The sequence below is a fragment of the Ischnura elegans genome, chromosome 5, assembly GCF_921293095.1.
Source record: "Ischnura elegans chromosome 5, ioIscEleg1.1, whole genome shotgun sequence".
Lineage (NCBI taxonomy): Eukaryota > Metazoa > Arthropoda > Insecta > Odonata > Coenagrionidae > Ischnura > Ischnura elegans.
The window spans coordinates 134284139-134311286 of record NC_060250.1 but is presented as its reverse complement, the minus strand read 5'-3'; the positions used below and the strand labels follow the sequence as shown (position 1 = coordinate 134311286).

Sequence of the window (27148 nt, the reverse complement as noted above, 5' to 3'; positions counted from 1 at the left end):
GCTCATAGCCATGCACCAAGGTGGCCTCACATGGCAGCAGCCAGAACCATAATGACGTCACACAGGCTTTTCCCAGCATTCATACTTAGCCTTCACATTTCTGCGCACTTGAAAATTTTCACGTCTCATTTAATCGCAAAAAAAATGTCGTCAAAATCTTAAACTTATGATATCACACTAAGCTTTCATATACTCTCAATGCCCGATAATACCTGAATGACCCTGACTGGTCACTAGGAAAGGACATTTTGAACTGTTCTTTTTACTGAGCAGGATCAAAGTACACCCATATCTCGTATAGCGCAAGGGATGCGTTCCTTGGGGTCTTTGCGCTATACGAATTTGCGTTATACGAGAGCGTTTTAACATTGGGAAGATAGGGATGTGTTCCTGGTAGCATACGTCTTGGGTATTGAATTTCCTCTAATACATCTATATTCCCATAAAAAGCCTTAGAAAACATTATTTATATAAATTTTTATAGTTTAAAACATCTTTAAAGATAGTATGCACGCATTCAAAGACTTTTATTCACGTTAAAAAAAATTCTTACGTGCTTTTGAAATTCCCTCCTGTCGTGCGGGTGGGCTAACATCTACTATCTCAGGGGATCATAATGCGTTTCCGGCAGTTGACAATTTTTTAAACTAGTCTAAAAACAACTATTGTGTCACCCAAGCCCTTTTTTCGCTCATCGAAATGACAGGAAAATGCTATTTTGAATGCCATTTCATAGCTAGCGGAGTTTATGAATGATAAATAATTTTAATTTGAAGTCCTCCGAGTCATTAGCAGCTACGTGAAACAGTCCTTAAATGCCTTGAAACCAGAACCGGGTTTCCCTTCCCTGAAAATGAATGAACGAGAATGCATTCTTTTCAAAAAGAATATAGTCTCGTCAACACTAAAAACTAGTTGAGGGGGAAAGGAGCCACTTTCAATCACAGCTTGGAGTTCATCAGAAAATGTTGTGGTGGCTGCGCTATCAACACTTGCAGATTCACCTGATATCGCCGCATTGAAAATACCAGCATGCCGTTTAAATTCTGGAACCAACCGGAGCTTTCACTAAATGTCTCGGAGCGATTACCACTCTCGTCTTTTTGTACTGATTCACTATGAACTTTCCGTATGTGTAGACCGCTTGGTTGAAGTTGGTGCAGCTGAGGTCACTGATGTTTTAACTTCGTCTTTATTCAGAATAAGGCATCGTGCGTTTAAACTTCCGCGCAATATCGCTTTGATACTCTCCATTTTCAAAGCAATTGATGTCTTTCAATTCCTCTTCTAGGTTTATGGTTTTTCTTGATAAATTCTTGATTTTTCTACACGATTTCCTATTTTTTACCATATTCTCTTGGTTTTTAGTCTGTATGGCTCTATCTAAATCACCTTCCACTGCTGAACTGTATTCCTGAGACGCAGAAGGCCTACGACTGCGGGGAGGGAACGAAACCATTGTGTTTGAGACTCTATAGCGGACCCTTTATGTGTTGATGCTATTCATGCGCAACTCGGCCACCGCTCCATTTCTCCCCCGTGAATACCGATGACCTTGAAGGATTTAGCGTAGACCCTCTACCTGGAAGTCAATCGCCCGATAACCTATGACGGAAAAAATACGTCTCAAACCGTATTGCTATAAAAAATCTCATTTCCATTAGCCCCACGCTTAATTAACGATCTAAATTATTTATTATCATTCTGTTAAGGAGACGAGATAAATTACTTCGGTAGGCCGGCTATCTGGACCCAATGACGAGTAATACTTTTGGCCATTGCACAGCAATGGATTTCGATTAATATATAAACAAAAAGGAAGATTTGAGGCAAGCAATAATATTAATATGCGTAAAATGATAGAAATTTCGTGTCTACTTAGCGCAAGTTCACGTTTTATCACGAGAGCGTTTAAGATTTTTGATTAGGCTATACTGCGTTGCAATGTTTCCCCGAGGAACGAATTTGCGCTATATCGAAATTGCGCTAATCGAAATTGCGCTATACGAGACATGGGTGTACAGTACAGTCCTGATTATCCTAATGGGCTAATGGTAAGGAGACACACTGATAACACAAACTTTCACTTTAATATCTTGTAATGCTCATAATTTATGTAAAATAAACAATATATTATTATTCATACAGTTATTCTGTTATTTTAGAGTGCATCCCGGACTCATCCCAGACCCAGAGAGCTTCCTTCGCCAGTTCGCGATCTTTTTAGCAGCGACAACATGGTTGTACTCATATTATTAATGCTCCATGTAAGGCCTGGTTTTGAAAACCACACATCCCTGGCTTTGTGATCACGGATACAGAAGAGTGGTCCGCACGAATGCTTCAAAACCACTGCTCGCTGACAGAAACTACACTGTCAGGCACCAAGCCACTCAGTCACCTCGCACAATTTACCCGTGTTGCAACTGCTGCAGGACATGTATCCATGATCACAGAGCACGGTCGCTTACTGCGAGGCTTGGAAAACAGGATCACGGTGCTCCTGTGAATGCAGTTAGCGTGCAATTGCTACTGTTTTACGAATGGGATTATAACAGAAACAATAAGCCTGGTGTATCCTAGCATTAAATGCAGTAATTGCAGTGGTTTTACATCCGATTTTATTTTTTTATAAAGATTGCAGAAAATATTGAGCGAGAGTGAAAATCATGCACGGATAATCTGCAACATGGATACACCACAGCCGGATGATCAAGAGTCTGCTGTAAATGGTTCATCAAAACGAACATTTTAACCCACCTCAAATGTCTAAAATAAGATTAAATTCCCAGAGCACGCACAGCCCTACATAAATGGAACAAAAACAATGAACATGAATGAATGCAAGAGAAAAGATAGAATGGATGAAAGTAAACTTACTCAGAGGTGACAAAGGCATGCTCTTTGATTATTCTGATGACATCAAGGAATTTAATTTTTGTGGTGAGTGTGTGTCCGTGGTATATGAATGGCATCCCATCCGGACCATCCCAACAATCCAGTTCAATGCAGCGACAGCCCATCCGAAGGCAACGCACGTAAGCCTCCACAGATGACTCACTCGAAAACTGATCTCCGGTCAGGTACCTGAAATATCCAACACGCTTCTTGCTGATCTGCTCCATCCCCAGGAAAATAATAATGGATGGAGTGCACTCAGCTTTCTAACTGGGAGAGTGAGCTCAATATGTTCAATGTCACGTTTCTTATCTTGGGGGAATGATTATTTCTCTACCATTGCCAGAAGATGAGGAACCTCGAGAAGTCAGGCATAAAACTCTCTCACACAGTTGAAAACCTGAGAGCACTTTATCCATGCAACAACCATCCTCCACTCACTCTCACCCAAAATATCCATTCATTTGAAGAATTGAGTAGACAGACAGGGAACATGAAGGAAATCTATAGCCCTCACAAGTTTAAATTAAGAAAACACAAAAGTCGTGGCCAACTGGTGACTGCTTTAGAGTTTAGTCTGGTTCGTTAAAACCCTCAGGGATGACTTTTCCTTGAGGAAAGGAATTGCTCAAAAGACAATAATCAACCACAAAGAGACCACAGAGTACCGTATAAGCTCGTGTAAGAGGCGCACCTTTTTTCCCAGATATTGCAGCCGAAAATGGGGGTGCGCCTCTTACACAAACTTCTTATCTTCCCCCCCTCCCCTTCACCGGTTGCAAGTTCAAGGGGAACTGAGTGGCCTTGGTTTTCAGCGTGAGTCAGTCATCTGAAACCCTGGGTCAAAATCAAGCGGCAGGCAGGGGAGTTTCTCCCTTAGTGACGTATTTTTAAAATGCTCCTGTTTGAATTTTTTGCAAGCATCGCGCCGTCACGTCGGTACCCCAGAGGTGAACATTGAAAAGATCCCGCGGGGTGATTCGCTCCGGAGCGCGCGCTAAATTTATTGCCACGAGTGGGCATCCCGCGGCATTTGTACTGCATATAGTAATATTGGTGTCAAAACCTGCGGTTGAAAAAATTCGAACGAGTGTGCTCATTGTTGGACTTAATAGTGGATAGAAGAAATCGGAAAAGCTTATAAGTGAAGAGCGCTGAAGGAGAGGTCGAGGGGATGAGGGCTCCCTCCCCTCCGTATTTAAAGCTACGAGCGAAGGAGAAAGGGAAGAACACGTCCGATCTTGCATGTAACGTCGTTGCCTTTAAAGCGAAGGGGCGAATGCGCAGCAATGTGATATACGCAGTTTGCGTTGCCTAAGTTTCCAGTCCGTCTCGTCTTGTTTGAATGCGCTTATGCTACGCTTGTTTCTTCCGAAATTGTGCTGTTTGGACTATGTTGAATATTAGTAGCCTTGTTTTAGCTATAAATCTTTGTGTCAATCAATTAGAGCTCAAAAAACTTAAATGCTGTAGGATATACGTCGCGTTAGGTCTAATTCTTTTTAGAACCTCGTGTGTGTCATACAATTGCTGAAAGATATCAAGATATCTTCGAGCTCAGAAGGTGACTCACGTAGCATTTGACCTCCAGAAACTCGGGGAATTGAACCTGGTAGACCGAAAAAGGTCAGTTGGTGGAATGGGGTAGGGATGAAACACGTTTCCATTGTTCCCCTGTAACTTGATATTTTCCTGTGGAATCTCGGAAAGGAAAAAAACGGCAGAGGCATTGGCTGATGGAGAGCCGAGTGTAGTTCCGTTAGGCCCCTTGCACACACACCGATTTTGGACAGCCGGTAAAATATTGGCCGATATTTTACCGGCGAAGCGATACTTGCACACACGCCGGATTTTTACCGGTCAAACGATACGTTGCTAAGTTTTTGAGCCGGCGCCGGCGATCCACAGTGACAATAGCCGGCAGCTAAACGGCATTTTACCGGTGCCGGCGTGTGGTCGGTACGTGTGCAAGCTCCAATGCTCTCCCATTGTTCACCATTGGAATGTGGACGGCGGATATTTTACTGGCCGTCCAAAATCGGTGTGTGTGCATGGGGCCTTAAATCTACGACGTGGTTATTATCCTACGGCGCTGAGATTGCCCCGATTGTTGTTCAATCTCTTGGGAAAGCTCATGCCATTTGCCTGTCGTGTTTTGCCTTAAAATTTTCCACGGCTGCAATTCTATTGCAATACTCCTGCGAGAGCTTTTAAACAAAATTGTTAGTGAGTAGGACAAGCAATGTAGAGTGATGGCGTATGCAAAGAGAGGATCGGAACTCTTTCTACTCCCTCTTATGCCGCCGCAGTTATCAAAATTTCCTTTTTCAAATAGTACTGAAAGAGGACATTTCGATAACTGTTGAAATTCCAGGCATACGTCTGCAACACCGCACGATAGGACAAAAAAAGTCGCAAAATTTTTTTTCTTTATAGCTTCGATCCTCAAAATAGGGGTGCGCCTCTTACACGTGTGCGCCTCTTACACAAGCTTATACGGTAGTTGGGAAGCAGCGACACACTCTGCATGAGTTTTTGATGTCATTGACTTCCCTGAAAGACAGTTAAGAATTGCATGAGTTTTTGATGTCATTGACTTCCCTGAAAAACAGTTAAGAATGTCAAATTTTCATTGCAACAAGCTCGAAAAGCAGGCTATTGATCGGAAAATGGAAAAATAAGTCTCTTAACTATTAAAACCCACAATTTACAAATAAAAATAGGCGAATGAGCCCACTACACATCCCCTCCATTACAGCCACAAAGAAGACAACACAACGTGGCCAAGCCCTATCTAACATCCAAAAACAATTACAGTAAAACCTCTTTACATCGTAATGGAGGGGACCAAAATTTGGGCATTTTGATGTATGGAGGTTCACTATAGAGAGGTTTTAGTGATAGGTACCATTTTATTGTTAAACCATAATATTAATATATTTAAACATACATGCATGCATTAGTGAACATATATGTACAATTTAATGATTACACAAAGGTAAAAGTAACTTGTTCAAGAGGGCTTTTTAGGAAAGAAATTAGTTATTGGGTTTGCTTTAACCTTTTTAAAACTCTTTCGATATAATGTTTTTAATTATATTGAATACAATCATATTATGATCGCATTCCTCCATGCTTAATGAAAACCATTTAATTATGTTCAATGAATCCTCAACCTCTGTTTTGGTGGGAACTGTAACTGATTCCTCATTACCAACATCTTCCTCTCAATCCATCTCTTCCTGTATCTTGCAAGATATATACATATCCTTCACTACTATCTTCCAACTCATGTGGGGAACAAATGAATAAATCATTATCAACATTTACAAAGTCTTCAAATATTGAATTTTTGTCAACTATTTTGTTGATTTTATTGTACTCTGTAGGCTCATTCTCAAATATCTCACTTTCCCCTTGTTTGCTACCACCCGTAATCCCAGCCTTGATGAAGCATTTCTCAAAAATTGAGGAAAGGCACAGCCTGTGCATGGTCTGAAGGATGTTCCATGAGCACTTTTAATGTCGTTTTCACTATTCACTCTCCATAAAAAATAAAACACTAGCTGTTTTCGATAATGCCTTTTGACCAAAGAAATAATTCCCTGGTCTAAGGGTCGTAATTTACTAGTAGTGTTTGGAGGGAACTTTTATATTTCTTAACATAATTCCTTCATCCTCTTATTTCACTGCCCGCGTTTATTATTTGTGCAGCCTAGATATACAGTTTCTTCTGTTTTTCCTCGGTTGTTTGAAATAGATGGTATTGCTAAGGTCACTGCTACATCTTTCTTCTGCCTGCCCTCGTCGATGGCTTGGAAAATTCCTCGGAATGTGGTAATGTCAAGCAGCCGCCTTGTTTTATTTGTTGAATCCATCATCAACTTATAATTAATTAAGTAATTTTCGTATGTTTTCATATTTTATGGCAAATAATTGAAAATACTCCTTATAATATATTTTAGAAAATTGATTTATCATTCTTATAGCGTATGACTTGTTAAAGATTATAAAAAATAAATAAACACGTGACTATTGCAAAAAATAAACAAGAAATTGAGCGTAATTTTGAAAATTACGTTGAATTCCCTTTCTCTAAAATATGTACAATGCTCGTAGAGCTCCGTAGAAAAACTCTGTTGAGGGCACAAAGAAACGCTAGGTCTGCAAAACCACGTGATTTCCTAGTGAGAATGCTGGGCGAACTACTTCAGAATGCGGCGGCGACGGTAAAAAATTTCATTACTCTACCGCGTATCAACTAATTAGCTGTCTCCTTCACCTAACATTGTCACGCATGGAGTGATGTTCGTCAGTATTGCTAGAAATTGACGTCCCGGACTCCCGATGGAAGAGTCAGATTTCGCGGCATAAATACGCACGCAAGACATATGACTGTCGCTAAGCGCAATAAATTGTAAACTACGATCGTTCACGAAAGCATTGAAAAAATTACCAAGGTGGCAGTGAGAAAGTGCTACACCGGGAAATATGGGAATAAAATAATTGCAAAATTGTATTTGATTTATTTCGAGTCGCAGTAAATTCATGAAATATTTTCATTTTAGAAACGGAAGTAGCAATGCGGTTGAGTAATTCTGTATCCATAAATGGGAGTGAAGTTAGTTGAAATATTTCCGCCGGAGAGGGATTATAGGCTGCGCTGGTCGCCTCTTTTATTAACTGAACATAGTATGTAAGCACTTACAGGAAAATAAAGCCATAAGTAATAGAAAGTGAGTGCTATCGCGCAATTTTTACCATGATTCGAGAGCAAACGATGCGTTCTGTCTTCATTTACTGTCACTTAAAATGATTAGGATAGTTCGTTGCCTTTTTCTTATTTACTGTTAGGTATGCTCTCGTATGGAACAAAATGGCCCTAGGTAATGGTTAACATGAAAATTGCAGTAAAGTAAAGGTGTAAAAGAAAAGAATAAGCGTGAAACATTTATCACTGAAAATGTCATTCCATGTTCGTTATCGCGGCTGCATTAATGGTCTCTAGTTGTCTCGGTACGAAATGCGGAGGTAGTTAGGCCGTCTCGGGGGTCTCTCGTTGCTATGATATGTAGAGGTTTTTATGATATAAAGAGGTTCACTATAGAGAGGTTTGCCTATAAATTTACATGTAAATCTAACGGGACCAGAGGGTTGGTACGATGTATAGAGGTTTACGATGTAAAGAGGTTCACTACATAGAGGTTTTACTGTATTATTTGACTAAAGTCAAACGTCCCAGAGAGACCATAGAGACTAAAATTTTAATAGTGACTTAACTTACGTGTTATGAGATGAAGAAATCCAGTAATGAGCCAGAGGACGAGTCATGTCTTGATACACATGGTCGAAGTGATGATTCCATATTTCATTTTGTTTCGAAAACAAAAAGTCCATAAACTATCAATAAAAAATATGAGAAAATCACTTAAAAAAGTAACGAAGTTAATTTAATAGCATAACATTATTGAAAATGGTGTCACTAACTTCCCCAAAAGTAATACATAGCCACAGAGAGTCCAAGACTCAATTTTCCAAAATACGAATGTAACATAGTTCTTTGCGAAAACAATGCATATGCAACAACTTAAACAATGGCTGGGGAAATTTTATAAGGATTAAAAAAAAGCACTGCGCTAAACATGTGACATCTACAGTCACATGCACAGGTGCAATGTTATTTAATTGAGATGAGGAGATCCAGATTCAAATCCAAAATCTTTATCACGAAATCACACAGAGGTCACCTGAGGTATCTTCATCTCATGTTTTAGAGAATGAATAACTTGGCTGAAATTGGTTGGCAAAGGCTAAGTAGAAGTTCTATCTGCTTCTAATGTTGGTGACGACAGCAATACCCTCTCCATTAATATTCACGAGAGGGAGAGGTACATAGTATAGTCACCTCAGAGGTTGAGAAATACGGCTCCTGGACATTGCGCTGTGGATCCTGGAGGTAGTCACGCATGAACTGAGAGACTTCCCGCTCATCGTTACCCAGGGGGTCATGCTGTTCTTGAATAAGGAATGTCTGGAACTCCTGGAGGGTGACTGTCTCTCCGTTCTCCGAGTAGTTTCGATATGGCTCAAAAATCTCATGGAAGGTCTGCAATGATAACAAAATACATTCCATTGAATACGTAGTATACTGACTCCAACATTCATCAATTTAAAATGCCACCTGATGATACAATCCCTTCTTTCCCATAAGACGTTTTCAGTGCAATGGATAAATTTTAAAAATAAGGAAACTTGAATTTAAACCACCGCACAGTAATCACTGAAGCAGATGCAGGGTAAAAAAGAAAGAATGGCCCTACTTTCATTGGGTAGCACTGTCACATACAAAGGCAATTGATTGATTATTTATCGTCTCAACTGTACTGGAATCTTGGAAATCACTGATTTTTAATCGTACATCAAGAATTGTGGCCAAAGTGAATAATTGTACTATCTCCAGAAATGCATACCAACTTTCAATAGAAAACATCAAATCATTGATGAAACCAAGTAGATTACCATGCGAAAATGTCTCAGTTCCTAGGAATTTAATAATGCTATTCACAGGGGTGATAACTTCAGAAACTGTGATCGCACTTCCACAAGCGACAAAAGGAATAGTTAAATATCATCCACGATTTAAGTACAGGAGATTGATGAGACAAGTAATTTTGGCAAAGCCCGTTTTTTGCTATATTTCCCAAAAGAAACGTTCATACGAACTTCATTACTTCAAACCTCCAATCTTTTTGATCCCGTGAACTTTGTAATAACGAGAGCCCACTGTAATAACAGAATTTCTTTTTGCAAATAAGTCAAGAAATAGGCAGTGGATGTAAAATGCAAAAATAAGGTTCTCTTAATATTTTAAATTCTATCACAATCAGAATCCAACAAAATTAGTCCAAGGGCTTATTGTTTTTCTATTCGTAGAGAACCTCTTTAGAACTTAAGGAATCCTTCAAAAGAATAAGCCATCTAGGTCATCAAATGTCTTTCCAATTTCAATTTGCATCGTTGATGCCAATTATAATATTGACAGATGTTGGCATTACATAATATATCTTTATGTCCGTTTCAATGGGTTGCTTAAATTATTACAAAAATTTTATAGCCATTTTTTTGTTCTCATCAGGCATTTTTAAAAACACTGCTTACATAAAAAATATTTTTCATATGCAATAAAGTTAGGAATGTATAAAGATAAAAGGTTTTGGAAGAATATTCACTTTTTATGAACTGAGAAGCAATTGGAATGAGCACTCACGTTTCCATCAAACATTAGACGGTGATAGAGGACAGCAAAATCATCAAAGCCGAGTTCCATTCTCTTCCGTGTGTCCACTTCCTGGAAGAGTTCTCGAAGCTTACTCGTGGGCACCTTGCAGTTGACTCGGGGGAGGAATGCCTTCAAGTCCTTTAGCGTCACCCTTTGAAGAGAGGAAATGCCTTTATTAGGAAAGGGTCAAGAATCAGATTCCTTTCCTCTACCCCCTCATCGTTCAATGAATACCAGATATTTACAAAGATTGTCAATAAAAATTATACAAGAAGATAATTATTATTATTTACATATAATTAAAAAGCCACTTTTGCTGCAGTTTGGAAATTGAGTTTTGATATTATCTATAGTACCAGTAGGAGGGAAATTTGAACATCATTCCCACCTTCAGCAATATTTTTATAACAACATCATTTAGGGGAAATGTATGCGAGACATGTGCAATGTTTTATACCACATAAATTATGCAGCTCATTCTAAATACTAATTCAACCTCCAGATCAACAATTTACTTTCTCTTGTAAATTGGCCGATCTGTCAAAGTATATTTTCTTATAATTAACGCTGAAGCTTTTCGATGAGAGATAGCGAACATAACATACATTATATATATATATATATAGCAGGACGATGACACACTGTGGCGTGGAGATGGAATGAAGGCCGAAAACACATGGAAAAAAGTTCATCTGAACCGGGAATCGAACCACGGACCTTCTGCTTTCCGGGCAGATGCTCAGACCACCGAGCTATCCAGGCTAATCTAATCTCCAGTGTTTTTGGCGGGGGTTTATACACCAAATCCCCCGAGGTCTAGCCCTATCATTTGGCCAAGAGATGGCTCTGGGCGTAGGTCCCGCCACGAACGAAGAATTCAACGCGGACAGAAGAAGAAATGGAATTAAAGATGGTCACAATCACACACACAGTAGGAAAGATATTGTAACGGCAGCGCTAATTATCATTTAAGAGTAGCACTTGTCACAATTCCTACCCTTTCCTTTTTGTTACTATTTGAGTGTATTCGGTATAAATGTAATTGTTTCATGTGTGCGTGTGAATAGCATTTTTTTTTAAATACCGCGCAAACAAGGTGAATCGCGACCCGACAGAGCGCGCTAGTGGAACCACTGCCCTCCCCTCCCTTCCCCTCTCACGAGACAGTCAGTGATGGGACACTCAACATCGAAGAGAGACAGCCAGTCTTTGAACCACTCAACATCGGAGAGAGACGGTGGAGAGGAGTCGGTCGAAGAGTCATTGAACCACTCAACATCGGAGATAGACGGTGGAGAGGACGGTCGAGATTGATCGAGCCACCAACGTTGGAGAGAGGCGGTGGAGCATTGGAGCCACAGGCTACTGGAGATAGAGAGGAAGCACCTTGGCAACTCCCCAGTCGTCGGCTTGGAAAATGCAACGAGGAACCATCACGAGCGCATGAGAAGTCTACTCGGCCACGTCATCACCTCGTGTTCCCGAATAAGGTGCAGTAATCAACCGTGTCCCCACCACTGTCCCCGGTCGAAGCAGCGTCGAGAACGTTTCTCCCTCCTATCCCTCTCTTTTCCCATTGCAAGAAAGCGCTGGAACGATTAGTGAATCTTCAATCTCAAAAGTGCAGCAGAGGACTTTTTAAACCTTGCGAAAAGATTTAAATGCAGTTCATTTCAAGTTTACTTTTATGTTATCAAGTTGATTTTTGGTTTCTTTGTATTTTGTATTTGATCCTTGACAATCCGGCCCTACTAACATTTTTTCAAGTGCTACTCCCCATATTTTTGTATGTTAAATTTAATTATTGCGATCTTTGTCAATAAATGCATTTCTTGTGTTCGCAACCCAGGAATACGTGTGGTCTTTCACCCTCAGCCTCCCCTTCCAATTATCCCGTACGTTTCGCATCCTCAAAATTACTCGTTTTTTACGTCGCCCCCGCTCTGAGGTGTTTCTTGCTCTATTTTATAACGGACGCAAACCCGTTCGTCACAATATAGAACATGCGTTTCGGGGAACGCTGATCCCAAGAAGAGGAAACGAACCATATAGGTCATATACATTTCAAATTCACATTCACACAGGTCGCCACAGGCGACCAACCCTCTCCTTTCCTCACCATTCATACTTCAGCTGACGAAGAAGCCTGAAGTGCTTCGATAGCTTCGACGAGTTTATGAATTCAATGTGAGTGTTTCTTTTTTGTGTCTCTGTGTTTATCGATATTAACTTGAACTATTTATATTACGTGCCACGTGCATATCATATTTTCCAAAACATTGTATATATATACTCGCACGCTCCGCGCGCTCGTTAAGGGGCTCCGCCCCTTAAAAACCCCGGTTCCGGCTTCGCCGTCTACATTTGTGGTCGCTCGAAGACTTTTAAAGTTAGAATAATCTCAACTCAGCGAGGGGCTTCGCCGGCCAGGGGGTAGGGAGGCGCCCCACTCATTCCTCGAAATGACTTCGCCGTTCCTCGCTGGAGGGCGGCTTCGCCGCCCAGGGGTTGTGTGTGAGTTGAGATGGGTGGAGTCTAAAGCGGCTGCGCCGCTTGAACGTCGGGGCGGCTTCGCCGCCCGAGGGTTACTGAAGCTCCCCCTCGCCTACGCCAGTCACTCCTCGGAACGGCTTCGCCGTTCCTCGTTGTGGGGCGGCTTCGCCGCCTTGGGGTCGAGGAGCCCCCCCGCGGCTGCTCCGCTTAGTCCTCATCAATGCTCTTCTCCACCGAGAGGGGTGCCCAGGGGGATTTGGGGGTTTTAATGTGTTACGCATGCGGTCACTATTCGTCCACAGTGATCACGTAGCGATGCTTGTAAAGGGTAGTGCCATGCGGAGTAATAGTGGCGACAAGTACCCATAAAAGAAGACTTAATGGCAAGTTTTTCATTTTTTGAGGGGGTTCCAACGGAATACCGGGGGTTTATACTTGTGTTAAACCAGTGGTCACAAATCGTTCTCATAAATTCCGTACCGATAAGTCCTAGGGGTCCGGAACAGTGGTCTGACGATTCTTTTACCTGGAGAGGCGATTTATTAGAAATTTTTTGGGAGGTTTCACGGGGTTTTCGGGGGTTTAATAAGTGGTAGGGGCACCGGTTAAATTGTGACGAAAACGACTCGGAAAGGCGACTTTAAAATTCATTTATTTTTTTTCAGCGATGTTCCAGGAGGTGATCGGGGGTTTCTGGTATTTTTTCCCGTATGGTTTACGGTTGCTCGTCCTACCAAATATTCCGGATCTAGAGCTGAGAGGGGACGGGTAGTGTGGCGTAATGTTTGCGAGAAGTACCCAAATAGGAGACTAAATGACACATTTTACATTTGGGAGGGATTTCAGGGGGATACCGGGGGTTTAAATGTGTGTACTCCTGGCGGTCACCATCCATTTACATAAATTCCGTGGGGATGAGTCGTTGGGGGCGGAATAGTCACGAAAAGTACCCAAAAAGTAGACTTATATGCAACATTTTATTTTTTGGGGGTTTTATGAGGGTTTACCGGGGGTTTATAGGTTTTTACTGCCAGCGGTCATCAATCGTCCACATCAATAACGTAGCGATGAGTGGTAAGGATTGAAAAAGCGGCGGAATTGTGACGAAAAGTACCCGGAAAGGCTACTTTTGTAAAAATTTTAATTTTTTAGGGGGTTTCGGGGGGTTTAAAGATGACGATACTATATGGTCACATTCATTTACAGTCATATCGAACAGAAGTGTGCCCTACGACATCCATATTTCGAGAGTAATACAATAAAAACCAAACCAGTCCCCGAAAAAAGTGAGTAGTGCCCGCCATTTTTATTTTTTCACGGTTAAATACATTGAATCATTTATTAAACGTTCATGTTTTCTGAAAGACAATAAATAAGTGTATGTAACTACAAAGTTTGAAAGAAATCGGTCAGGTTTAAATTGACATAATCTTGTGTTAATCTTTTGGAAATCGTAATTTTCGGTGATTTTCGGAATATTTTAATTTTTTTCTGAGTAACCAAGGACGACGAAAGAAAACTGTTACCTACATTTCGTAGACGATGTTAAAAGCATATATAATAATCATTTTCGTTATCCTACACCTTAAATTAAGTCGAAGGGAGCGGAAGTTATGAAATTTTAATAGAAAAACGAATTTTTGGACGCCATTTTGGCTGCAATTTTCTTAAGCAGAAATTAACAACATTACGTAATTACATGCCCACGTTCATCAGCTTTCAGGAAATGCATTATTGATCCGTGTAACACACACCATTCGCGCGCAGTAAAATAAAAACCGAAAGACTGTCCCCGAAAAAAGCCCGATTTCGGCCATTTTGTCGTCCTAGCGACGACACGTGGCGGAAACTTCCGGTTTTCGGATTTTTCCTCCACATCATTTCGGATTCCCCGCACGCGTGCCAAATTTCAGCTCTCCAGCATTTCTGGAAGTGGTCGGGAATTTGTATCCATGAGTGAGTCAGTTACCTCAAGGGCTGTATATAGATAGGACTCGCTGCGCTGCGCGCGCTCGTTAAGGGGCTCCGCCCCTTAAAACCCCGGTTCCGGCTTCGCCGTCTACATTTGTGGTCGTTCGAAGAATTTTATTTCAAATAATCTCACCTAAGCTAGGGGCCGGCTTCGCCGGCCAGGGGGTAGGAAAGTGCCGCACTCCTTCCCCGGAACGGCTTCGCCGTTTCTCGTCTGGGGTCGGCATAGCCGTCCAGAGGGCGAGGGCATTTCGGAACTGTTTCACCGTTATTCGTTTAAGGGGCGGCTTCGCTGCCAAGAGGTGGGGGGAGCCCATAGCGGCTGCGCCGCTTGAACGTCGGGGCGGCATCGCCGCCCGGGGGTTATTGAAGCTCCACCTCGCCTACGCCAGTTACTCCTCGAAACGGCTTCGCCGTTCCTCGTTGTGGGGCGGCTTCGCCGCCTTGGTGTTGAGGAGCCCCCCCGCGGCTGCTCCGCTTATTCCACATAAATGGTCTTATCCACCGAGAGGGGTGCCCAGGGGGATTCGGGGGTTTTAATGTGTTATGCATGCGATCACCAATCGTCCACAGTGATTACGTAGCGATGATTGTAAAGGGTAGTGCAATGCGGAATAATAGTAGCTACAAGAACCCATAAAAGAGGACTTAATGGCATGTTTTTCATTTTTTTGCGGGAGGTTCCCTGCGGAATACCGGGGTTTTTTACTTGTGTCAAACCAGTGGTCACAAATCGTTCTCATAAATTCTGTGACGACAAGTCCTAGGGGTCCGGAACAGTGGTCTGACGATTCTTTTACCTGGAGAGGCGATTTATTAGAAATGTTTTTGGGAGTTTTCACGGGGTTACCAAGGTTTTAATAAGTGGTAGGGGCATCGGTAAAATTGTGACGAAAACTACTCGGAAAGGCGACTATAATTTTATTTTCGGCGATGTTCAAGTAGGTTTCATAAGTTTTCTGGTATTTTTCTCGTATGGTTTACGGTGGCTCGCCCTCACCAAATATTCCGGATCAAGATCTCAGAGGGGACGGGTAGTGCGGCGTAATGCTCGTTTTAAGTTCTCAAATAGTAGACTTAATGGCATTTCAGGGATGGGATTTCAGGGGGATACCGGGGGTTTATATGTGCGTACTCCTGGCGCTCACCATTCGTTCACATAAACTCCGTGGGGATGAGTCGTTGGGGTAAGAACCAGCAGTGGTATAGTCACGAAAATTACCCAAAAAGTACTTCGCCGTTCATCGTCTGGCGTCTGCATAGCCGCCCAGAGGGCAAGGGCATTTCGGAACTGTTTCACCGGTATTCGATTAAGGGGCGGCTTCGCCGCCAAAGGGCGGAGGGAGCCCACAGCGGCTGCGCCGTTTCAAACATCGGGGCGGCTTCGCCGCCCGGGGGTTACTGAAGCTCCCCCTCGCCTACGCCAGTTACTCCTCGGAATGGTTTCGCCGCCTTGGGGATGAAGAGCCCCCCGCGGCTGCTCCGCTTAGTCCTCATAAATGGTCTTCTCCACCGAGAGGGGTGCCCCGGGGGATTCGGGGTTTTAATGTGTTATGCATGCGGTCACCAATCCTCCACAGTGATTATGAAGGTAAAGATGATTGTAAAGGGTAGGGCAATGCGGCGTAATAGTGGTGACAAGTACCCATAAATAAAGACTTAATGGCAACTTTTTCATTTTTTTGCGGGGGGTTCCAACGGAATACCGGGGGTTTTATACTGGTGTTAAACCAATGGTCACAAATCGTTCTCATAAATTCTGTGCCGATAAGTCCTAGGGGTCTAATATAGAGGCGGAATTCTGACGATTCTTTTACTTGGAGAGGGGATTAAAAAAAAACATTTTGGGAGGTTTCACGGGGTTATCGGGGGTTTTAATAAGTAGTAGTGGCACCGGCTAAAATGGGAGGAAAACTATTCGGAATGGCGACTTTAAAAATTTTATTTTTTTCGGCGAGGTTCCAGGAGGTGATCGGGGGTTTTCTGGTATTTTTTCCCGTATGGTTTACGGTGACCCGCCTTCACCAAACATTCTGGATCTAGAGCTCAGAGGGGACGGTTAGTGCGACGTAATCTTTGCGAGAAGTTCCCAAATAGGAGATTTAATGGCACATTTTACATTTGGGGGGATTTTAGGGGGATACCGGGGGTTTATATGAGTGTACTCCTGGCGGTCACCATCCGTTCACATAAATTCCGTAGGTATTAGTCGTTGGGGTAAGAACCAGCGTTGGAATAGTCACGGAAAGTACACAAAAAGTAGACTTATATGAAAAATTTTATTTTTTGGGGGGTGTATGTGGGTTTACCGGGGGTTTATAGGTTTGTACAGCCAGGGGTCATCAATCGTCTACATCAATTCCGTAGCGATGAGTGGTAAGGCTTGGAAATGCGGCGGAATTCTGACGAAAAGTACCCGAAAAGGCTACATATATGCAAATTTTAATTTTGTAGGGGTTTTCAGGGGGTTTAAAGATGACAACATTATATGGTCACATTCATTTACTATCATATCTAAGAGAAGTTGCCCCTATGACATCCATATTTCGAGAGCAATACAATAAAAAGTAAATCTCTCCCCGGGAAAAATTAGTAGTGCCCGCCATTTCTATCTTTTCGCGGTTATATTAATTAAATCATTTATTAAATATTTATGCTTTCTAAAAGATAATGCATAGGTGTATCTAAGTATTAAATTTCAAAGAAATCGGAGAGGTAAAAGTTGACAAATCCTGTGTTCATCTTTTGGAAATCGTAATTTTTGGTGATTTTCGGAATATTTTAATTTTTTTCCGAGTAACCAAGAACGACGAAAGAAAATTGTTACCTATATTTCGTAGAGGATGTAATGAACATATATAATAATCATTTTCGTTGCCCAACTCACAAAATAAGGCCGACGGCAGTGGAAAGTATGAAATATTTTCCGAGAAATCAATTTTTTGACGCCATTTTGAAAGCGTTTAACTTAGAAATTAACTTAAAAACTTACATAGGTAAGAGGCAACATTTATTGGGTTTCATAATATGCATCAACGGTTCGTGTGACAGAAATGTATCGCCTGTATAACGATAAATAGTAAACGGACTCCCGGGAAAAAATGGGAAGTGTCCGCCATTTTTAATTTTTTGCTGGTTTATCGATGGCAATATTGTAAAAATGTTTAAATTTTCTAATACAAAATGAATATGTTTATGCATATACTAAGTCTAAACGATATCGGTCGTGTAAAACTGGACGAAATGTCGTGTTAATCTTTTGGAAATTGTACTTTTTGGCGATTTTCGGCATATTTTAATTTTTTCCTCGGCAGCCAATGGTGACAAAAAAAATTGCTGCCTAAGTTAAATGGAGAATCAGGTGAGAATATATAATAATCATTTTTGTTATCATACACTTGAAATTAAGTCGAGGGGAGCAGAAGGGATGAAATTATTTTCGAAACACCAGTTTTTGTGCGCCATTTTGGCTGCAATTTTCTTGAAGTGAAACTAACAAAATTACATATTTACGTGCCCACGTTTATCAGCTTTCAAAAAATGCATTAAACATCCATGTGGCACGAACTGTTCGCGCGCAGTAAAATAAAAACCGAAAAACGGTCCCCGGAAAAAGCCCGATTTCGGCCATTTTGTCGTCCTGGCGACGACACGTGGCGGAGACTTCCGGTTTTCGGATTTTTCCTCCGCATCATTTTGGATTCCCCGCACGCGTGCCAAATTTCAGCTCTCCAGCACTTCTGGAAGTGGTCGGGAATTTGTATCCATCAGTGAGTCAGTTACCTCAAGGGCTGTATATAGATAGGACTCGCTGCGCTGCGCGCGCTCGTTAAGGGGCTCCGCCCCTTAAAACCCCGGTTCCGGCTTCGCCGTCTACATTTGTGGTCGTTCGAAGAATTTTATTTCAAATAATCTCACCTAAGCTAGGGGCCGGCTTCGCCGGCCAGGGGGTAGGAAAGTGCCGCACTCCTTCCCCGGAACGGCTTCGCCGTTTCTCGTCTGGGGTCGGCATAGCCGTCCAGAGGGCGAGGGCATTTCGGAACTGTTTCACCGTTATTCGTTTAAGGGGCGGCTTCGCTGCCAAGAGGTGGGGGGAGCCCATAGCGGCTGCGCCGCTTGAACGTCGGGGCGGCATCGCCGCCCGGGGGTTATTGAAGCTCCACCTCGCCTACGCCAGTTACTCCTCGAAACGGCTTCGCCGTTCCTCGTTGTGGGGCGGCTTCGCCGCCTTGGTGTTGAGGAGCCCCCCCGCGGCTGCTCCGCTTATTCCACATAAATGGTCTTATCCACCGAGAGGGGTGCCCAGGGGGATTCGGGGGTTTTAATGTGTTATGCATGCGATCACCAATCGTCCACAGTGATTACGTAGCGATGATTGTAAAGGGTAGTGCAATGCGGAATAATAGTAGCTACAAGAACCCATAAAAGAGGACTTAATGGCATGTTTTTCATTTTTTTGCGGGAGGTTCCCTGCGGAATACCGGGGTTTTTTACTTGTGTCAAACCAGTGGTCACAAATCGTTCTCATAAATTCTGTGACGACAAGTCCTAGGGGTCCGGAACAGTGGTCTGACGATTCTTTTACCTGGAGAGGCGATTTATTAGAAATGTTTTTGGGAGTTTTCACGGGGTTACCAAGGTTTTAATAAGTGGTAGGGGCATCGGTAAAATTGTGACGAAAACTACTCGGAAAGGCGACTATAATTTTATTTTCGGCGATGTTCAAGTAGGTTTCATAAGTTTTCTGGTATTTTTCTCGTATGGTTTACGGTGGCTCGCCCTCACCAAATATTCCGGATCAAGATCTCAGAGGGGACGGGTAGTGCGGCGTAATGCTCGTTTTAAGTTCTCAAATAGTAGACTTAATGGCATTTCAGGGATGGGATTTCAGGGGGATACCGGGGGTTTATATGTGCGTACTCCTGGCGCTCACCATTCGTTCACATAAACTCCGTGGGGATGAGTCGTTGGGGTAAGAACCAGCAGTGGTATAGTCACGAAAATTACCCAAAAAGTACTTCGCCGTTCATCGTCTGGCGTCTGCATAGCCGCCCAGAGGGCAAGGGCATTTCGGAACTGTTTCACCGGTATTCGATTAAGGGGCGGCTTCGCCGCCAAAGGGCGGAGGGAGCCCACAGCGGCTGCGCCGTTTCAAACATCGGGGCGGCTTCGCCGCCCGGGGGTTACTGAAGCTCCCCCTCGCCTACGCCAGTTACTCCTCGGAATGGTTTCGCCGCCTTGGGGATGAAGAGCCCCCCGCGGCTGCTCCGCTTAGTCCTCATAAATGGTCTTCTCCACCGAGAGGGGTGCCCCGGGGGATTCGGGGTTTTAATGTGTTATGCATGCGGTCACCAATCCTCCACAGTGATTATGAAGGTAAAGATGATTGTAAAGGGTAGGGCAATGCGGCGTAATAGTGGTGACAAGTACCCATAAATAAAGACTTAATGGCAACTTTTTCATTTTTTTGCGGGGGGTTCCAACGGAATACCGGGGGTTTTATACTGGTGTTAAACCAATGGTCACAAATCGTTCTCATAAATTCTGTGCCGATAAGTCCTAGGGGTCTAATATAGAGGCGGAATTCTGACGATTCTTTTACTTGGAGAGGGGATTAAAAAAAAACATTTTGGGAGGTTTCACGGGGTTATCGGGGGTTTTAATAAGTAGTAGTGGCACCGGCTAAAATGGGAGGAAAACTATTCGGAATGGCGACTTTAAAAATTTTATTTTTTTCGGCGAGGTTCCAGGAGGTGATCGGGGGTTTTCTGGTATTTTTTCCCGTATGGTTTACGGTGACCCGCCTTCACCAAACATTCTGGATCTAGAGCTCAGAGGGGACGGTTAGTGCGACGTAATCTTTGCGAGAAGTTCCCAAATAGGAGATTTAATGGCACATTTTACATTTGGGGGGATTTTAGGGGGATACCGGGGGTTTATATGAGTGTACTCCTGGCGGTCACCATCCGTTCACATAAATTCCGTAGGTATTAGTCGTTGGGGTAAGAACCAGCGTTGGAATAGTCACGGAAAGTACACAAAAAGTAGACTTATATGAAAAATTTTATTTTTTGGGGGGTGTATGTGGGTTTACCGGGGGTTTATAGGTTTGTACAGCCAGGGGTCATCAATCGTCTACATCAATTCCGTAGCGATGAGTGGTAAGGCTTGGAAATGCGGCGGAATTCTGACGAAAAGTACCCGAAAAGGCTACATATATGCAAATTTTAATTTTGTAGGGGTTTTCAGGGGGTTTAAAGATGACAACATTATATGGTCACATTCATTTACTATCATATCTAAGAGAAGTTGCCCCTATGACATCCATATTTCGAGAGCAATACAATAAAAAGTAAATCTCTCCCCGGGAAAAATTAGTAGTGCCCGCCATTTCTATCTTTTCGCGGTTATATTAATTAAATCATTTATTAAATATTTATGCTTTCTAAAAGATAATGCATAGGTGTATCTAAGTATTAAATTTCAAAGAAATCGGAGAGGTAAAAGTTGACAAATCCTGTGTTCATCTTTTGGAAATCGTAATTTTTGGTGATTTTCGGAATATTTTAATTTTTTTCCGAGTAACCAAGAACGACGAAAGAAAATTGTTACCTATATTTCGTAGAGGATGTAATGAACATATATAATAATCATTTTCGTTGCCCAACTCACAAAATAAGGCCGACGGCAGTGGAAAGTATGAAATATTTTCCGAGAAATCAATTTTTTGACGCCATTTTGAAAGCGTTTAACTTAGAAATTAACTTAAAAACTTACATAGGTAAGAGGCAACATTTATTGGGTTTCATAATATGCATCAACGGTTCGTGTGACAGAAATGTATCGCCTGTATAACGATAAATAGTAAACGGACTCCCGGGAAAAAATGGGAAGTGTCCGCCATTTTTAATTTTTTGCTGGTTTATCGATGGCAATATTGTAAAAATGTTTAAATTTTCTAATACAAAATGAATATGTTTATGCATATACTAAGTCTAAACGATATCGGTCGTGTAAAACTGGACGAAATGTCGTGTTAATCTTTTGGAAATTGTACTTTTTGGCGATTTTCGGCATATTTTAATTTTTTCCTCGGCAGCCAATGGTGACAAAAAAAATTGCTGCCTAAGTTAAATGGAGAATCAGGTGAGAATATATAATAATCATTTTTGTTATCATACACTTGAAATTAAGTCGAGGGGAGCAGAAGGGATGAAATTATTTTCGAAACACCAGTTTTTGTGCGCCATTTTGGCTGCAATTTTCTTGAAGTGAAACTAACAAAATTACATATTTACGTGCCCACGTTTATCAGCTTTCAAAAAATGCATTAAACATCCATGTGGCACGAACTGTTCGCGCGCAGTAAAATAAAAACCGAAAAACGGTCCCCGGAAAAAGCCCGATTTCGGCCATTTTGTCGTCCTGGCGACGACACGTGGCGGAGACTTCCGGTTTTCGGATTTTTCCTCCGCATCATTTTGGATTCCCCGCACGCGTGCCAAATTTCAGCTCTCCAGCACTTCTGGAAGTGGTCGGGAATTTGTATCCATCAGTGAGTCAGTTACCTCAAGGGCTGTATATAGATAGGACTCGCTGCGCTCCGCGCGCTCGCTAAGGGGCTCCGCCCCTTAAAAACCCCGGTTCCGGCTTCGCCGTCTACATTTGTGATTCTTCGAAGAATTTTAGTTCGAATAATCTCACCTCAGCTAGTGGCCGGCTTCGCCGGCCAGGGGGTAGGGAAGCGCCCCACTCATTCCTCGGAACGGCTACGCCGTTCCTCGTTGAGAGGCGGCTTCGCCGCCCAGGGGTTGAGTGTGCCCCCCCGGGGCTAACCCGCTCAATACTCGGAATGGCTTCGCCGTTCCTCGTCAGGGGTCGGCATAGCCGCCCAGAGGGCAAGGGCATTTTGGAACTATTTCACCGTTTTTCGTTTAAGGGGCTTCGCCGCCCAGGGGCGTAGGGAGCCCACAGCGGCTGCGCCGCTTTAACGTCGGGGCGGCTTCGCCGCCCAAGGGTTACTGAAGCTCCCCCTCGCCTACGCCAGTTACTCCTCGGAACGGCTTCACAGTTCCCCGTTGTGGGGCGGCTTCGCCGCCTTGTGGATGATGAGCCCCCCGCGGCTGCTCCGCTTAGTCCTCATAAATGTTCCTCTCCACCGAGAGGGGTGCCCAGGGGGATTAGGGGGTTTTCATGTGTTATACATGCGGTCATCAATCGTCCACAATTATCATGTGGCGATGATTTTAAAGGGTAGTGCAATGCGGCGTAATAGTGGGGACAAGTACCCATAAAAGAAGACTTAATGGCAAGTTTTCATTTTTTGCGGGGGGGTTCCAACGGAATACCGGGGGTTTTATACGTGTGAAAACCAGTGTTCACAAATCGTTCTCATAAATTCCGTGCCGATAAGTCCTAGGGGTCCCGAACAGTGGCGGAATTCTGACGATTCTTTTACTTGGTGAGGCGATTTATTACAAAACTTTTCTGGGAGGTTTCACGGGGATATCGGGGGTTTTAATAAGTAGTAGAGGCACCGGCTAAATTGTGACGAAAACTACTCGGAAAAGCGACTTTAAACTTTTTTTATTTTTTTTTCGCCGAGGTTTCAGGAGTTGATCGGGGGTTTTCTGGTATATTTTCCCGTATGGTTTACGGTGGCCCGCCCTCCACAAATATTCCGGATCTAGAGCTCAGAGGGGACGGGTAGTGCGGCGTAATGTTTGCGAGAAGTTCCCAAACAGGAGACATAATGGTACATTTTACACTTAGGGGGGATTTCAGGGGGATACCGGGGGTTTATATGTGTGTACTGTTGGCGGTCACCATCCGTTCACTTAAATTCCGTAGGGATGAGTCGTTGGGGTAAGAACCAGCGGTGGAATAGTCACGAAAAGTACCGAAAAAGTAGACTTATTGGCAAAACTTTATTTTTTGGGGGGTGTATGTGGGTTTACCGGGGGTTTATAGGTTTTATGGCTACCAAGGGTCATCAATTGTCCACATCAATTCCGTAGCGATGAGTGGTAAGGCTTGGAAAAGCGGCGGAATTGTGATGAAAAGTACCCGAAAAGGCTACTTATATGCAAATTTTAATTTTTAGGGGGTTTCAGGGGGTTTAAGGATGACCTTATCATATGGCCACATGCATTTACTATCATATCTAAGAGAACTGTGCCCTATGACATCCATATTTCGATAGTAGTACAATAAAAAGTAAACTTCTCCCCGGAAAAAAATAGTAGTGTCCGCCATTTTTATTTTGTCGCTGTTATATCGACTGCAACATTTATTAAATTCTTACATTTTCGGAAACCATATGTATAGATGTATGTAATTGTGGAGTTTAAAAGACATCGGTCGGGAAAATATTGAAGAAATCTTGTGTCAATCTTTTGAAAATCGCAATTTTCGGTGATTTTGGGAACGTTTGTATTTTTTTCTGGAAAACCATCGACGACGAAAGAAAATTGTTACCTACATATCGTAGACGATGTTATAAGCATATATAATATTCATTTTCAGTATTCTACAACAGCTATTACGACGAGGGGAGAGGGAGTTATGACATTTGTTTCGAAAAAAACATTTTCGGACGCCATTTGTGCGGCAATTTATTTTAAAATCATCTAAGACCATTACATATTTACGTGACTACATTAATCAGCTTTCAAAACGTACATAAACTATCCGCGTGGCACACACCGTTCACGCGCAGTAAAATAAAAACCGAAATACCGTCCCCGGGAAAGGCGCGATTTCGGCCATTTTGTCGTCCTAGCCACGACACGTGGCGGAAACTTCCGGTTTTCGGATTTTTCCTTCGGAGGTTTCCTGGTATATTTTCCCGTATGGTCTACGGTGGCCCGCCCTCATCAAATATTCCGGATCTAAATCTCAGAGGGTACGGGTAGTGCGGCGTATTGTTTGCGAGAAGTTACCAAATAGGAGACATAATGGTACATTTTACACTTAGGGGGGATTTCAGGGGGATACCGGGGGTTTATATGCGTGTACTCCTGGCGGTTACCAACCGTTCACATAAATTCCGTGGGGATGAGTCGTTGGGGGCGGTTGTTTAGTCACGAAAAGTACCCAAAAAGTAGACTTTTATGAAATTTTTTATTTTTTTGGGGGGTGTATGTGGGTTTACCGGGGGTTTATAGGTTTGCACTACCAGGGGTTATCAATTGTCCACATCAATTCCGTAGCGATGAGTGGTAAGGCTTGGAAAAGCGGCGGAATTGTGACGTGAAGTACCCGAAAAAGCTACTTATGTGCATATTTTTATTTTTTAGGGGGTTTCGGGGGGTTTAAAGATGACGAAATTATATGGTCACATTCATTTACCGTCAAATCTAGCAGAAGTGTGCCCTATGACATCCATATTTCGAGAGTAATACAATACAAAGCAAACCAGTCCCCGAAAAAAGTGAGTAGTGTCCGCCATTTTTATTTTTTAGCGGTTAAATCCATTGAATCATTTATTAAAAGTTCATGTTTTCTGAAAGACAATGCATAGCAGCATGTAACTACAAAGTTTGAAAGAAATCGGTCAGGTTAAAATTGACAAAATCTTGTGTTAATCTTTTGGAAATCGTAATTTTCGGTGATTTTCGGAATATTTTAATTTTTTTCTGAGTAACCAAGGACGACGAAAGAAAATTGTTACCTATGTTTCGTAGACAATATTATGAGCATATATAATAATCATTTTCGTTATTCAACACCTTAAATTAAGTCGAGGGGAGGGGAATGTATGAAATGTTTTGCGAAAAATCAATTTTTGGACGCCATTTTGGCAGCAATTTTCTTAAAAAGAAAATTAGAAAATTACGTTATTACGTGCCCACATTTATTAGCTTTCAAACAATGCATTAACAATCCGTGTGGCATAAACGGTTAGCCCGCAGTAAAATAAAAACCGAAAAACTGTTCCCGGGAAATGCGCGATTTCGGCCATTTTGTCGACCTAGCGACGACACGTGGCGGAAACTTCCGGTTTTCGGATTTTTCCTCCGGATCATTTCGGGATCCCCGCATGCCTGCCAAATTTCAGCTCTCCAGCACTTCTAGAAGTGGTCGGGAATTTGTATCCATGAGTCAGTCACCACAAGGGCTGTATATAGATGGGATATATCATAAAAAAAACCCTAGGATGGGCAGTATCAGAACACACAATAAGGAATAGAAACTCACACTCATTTGTGAGTTTCTATTCCTTATTGTGTGTTCTGATACTGCCCATCCTAGGGTTTTTTTATGATATTTACCTCGCCGAGGAACATTTCGAAGTGTATATACATATATATATATAATCATAATAACATATAATAGAAATGGAAACAAAGAGATAGAAACATAAATACAGGACGATGACACACTGTGGCGTGGAGATGGAATGAAGGCCGAAAACACATGGAAAAAAGTTCACCTGAACCGGGAATCGAACCACGGACCTTCTGCTTTCCGGGCAGATGCTCAGACCACCGAGCTATCCAGGCTAATCTAATCTCCAGTGTTTTCGGCGGGGGTTTATACACCAAATCCCCCGAGGTCTAGCCCTATCATTTGGCCAAGAGATGGCTCTGGGCGTAGGTCCCGCCACGAACGAAGAATTCAACGCGGACAGAAGAAGAAATGGAATTAAAGATGGTCACAATCACACTCACAGTAGGATAGATATAGCACATGCGTTTCGGGGAACGCTGATCCCAAGAAGAGGAAACGAACCATATAGGTCTAATACATTTCAAATTCACATTCACACAGGTCGCCACAGGCGAATATACAATCATAATAACATATAATAGAAATGGAAACAAAGAGATAGAAACATAAATACAGGACGATGACACACTGTGGCGTGGAGATGGAATGAAGGCCGAAAACACATGGAAAAAAGTTCACCTGAACCGGGAAACGAACCACGGACCTTCTGCTTTCCGGGCAGATGCTCAGACCACCGAGCTATCCAGGCTAATCTAATCTCCAGTGTTTTCGGCGGGGGTTTATACACCAAATCCCCCGAGGTCTAGCCCTATCATTTGGCCAAGAGATGGCTCTGGGCGTAGGTCCCGCCACGAACGAAGAATTCAACGCGGACAGAAGAAGAAATGGAATTAAAGATGGTCACAATCACACTCACAGTAGGATAGATATAGCACATGCGTTTCGGGGAACGCTGATCCCAAGAAGAGGAAACGAACCATATAGGTCTAATACATTTCAAATTCACATTCACACAGGTCGCCACAGGCGAATATACAATCATAATAACATATAATAGAAATGGAAACAAAGAGATAGAAACATAAATACAGGACGATGACACACTGTGGCGTGGAGATGGAATGAAGGCCGAAAACACATGGAAAAAAGTTCACCTGAACCGGGAATCGAACCACGGACCTTCTGCTTTCCGGGCAGATGCTCAGACCACCGAGCTATCCAGGCTAATCTAATCTCCAGTGTTTTCGGCGGGGGTTTATACACCAAATCCCCCGA

The 27148-nt window shown here is 42.6% G+C and overlaps 1 protein-coding gene and 2 non-coding genes across 5 annotated transcripts in view; all 3 read right to left on the bottom strand.

Annotated features, from left to right (window-relative positions):
• The window catches only part of LOC124159594 (1-phosphatidylinositol 4,5-bisphosphate phosphodiesterase gamma-1), a 182621-nt gene that overhangs the window by 124470 nt on the left and 31003 nt on the right, over nt 1–27148 (bottom strand). For 2 of the 3 annotated variants that reach the window (XM_046535512.1, XM_046535513.1), the window contains exons 5-8: nt 10166–10328; nt 8804–9004; nt 8183–8298; nt 2881–3087 (exon numbers count right to left, since the gene is read on the bottom strand). In XM_046535512.1, coding sequence (XP_046391468.1) covers nt 2881–3087; nt 8183–8298; nt 8804–9004; nt 10166–10328 — 687 coding nt within the window. The remainder of the gene's footprint in view (nt 1–2880; nt 3088–8182; nt 8299–8803; nt 9005–10165; nt 10329–27148) is intronic. The other variant, XM_046535514.1, reaches the window with a different exon arrangement.
• Trnas-gga lies at nt 26073–26145 on the bottom strand. Its single transcript has one exon. It is a non-coding gene; the product is annotated as a tRNA-Ser (tRNA).
• On the bottom strand, nt 27025–27097 carry Trnas-gga. Its single transcript has one exon. It is a non-coding gene; the product is annotated as a tRNA-Ser (tRNA).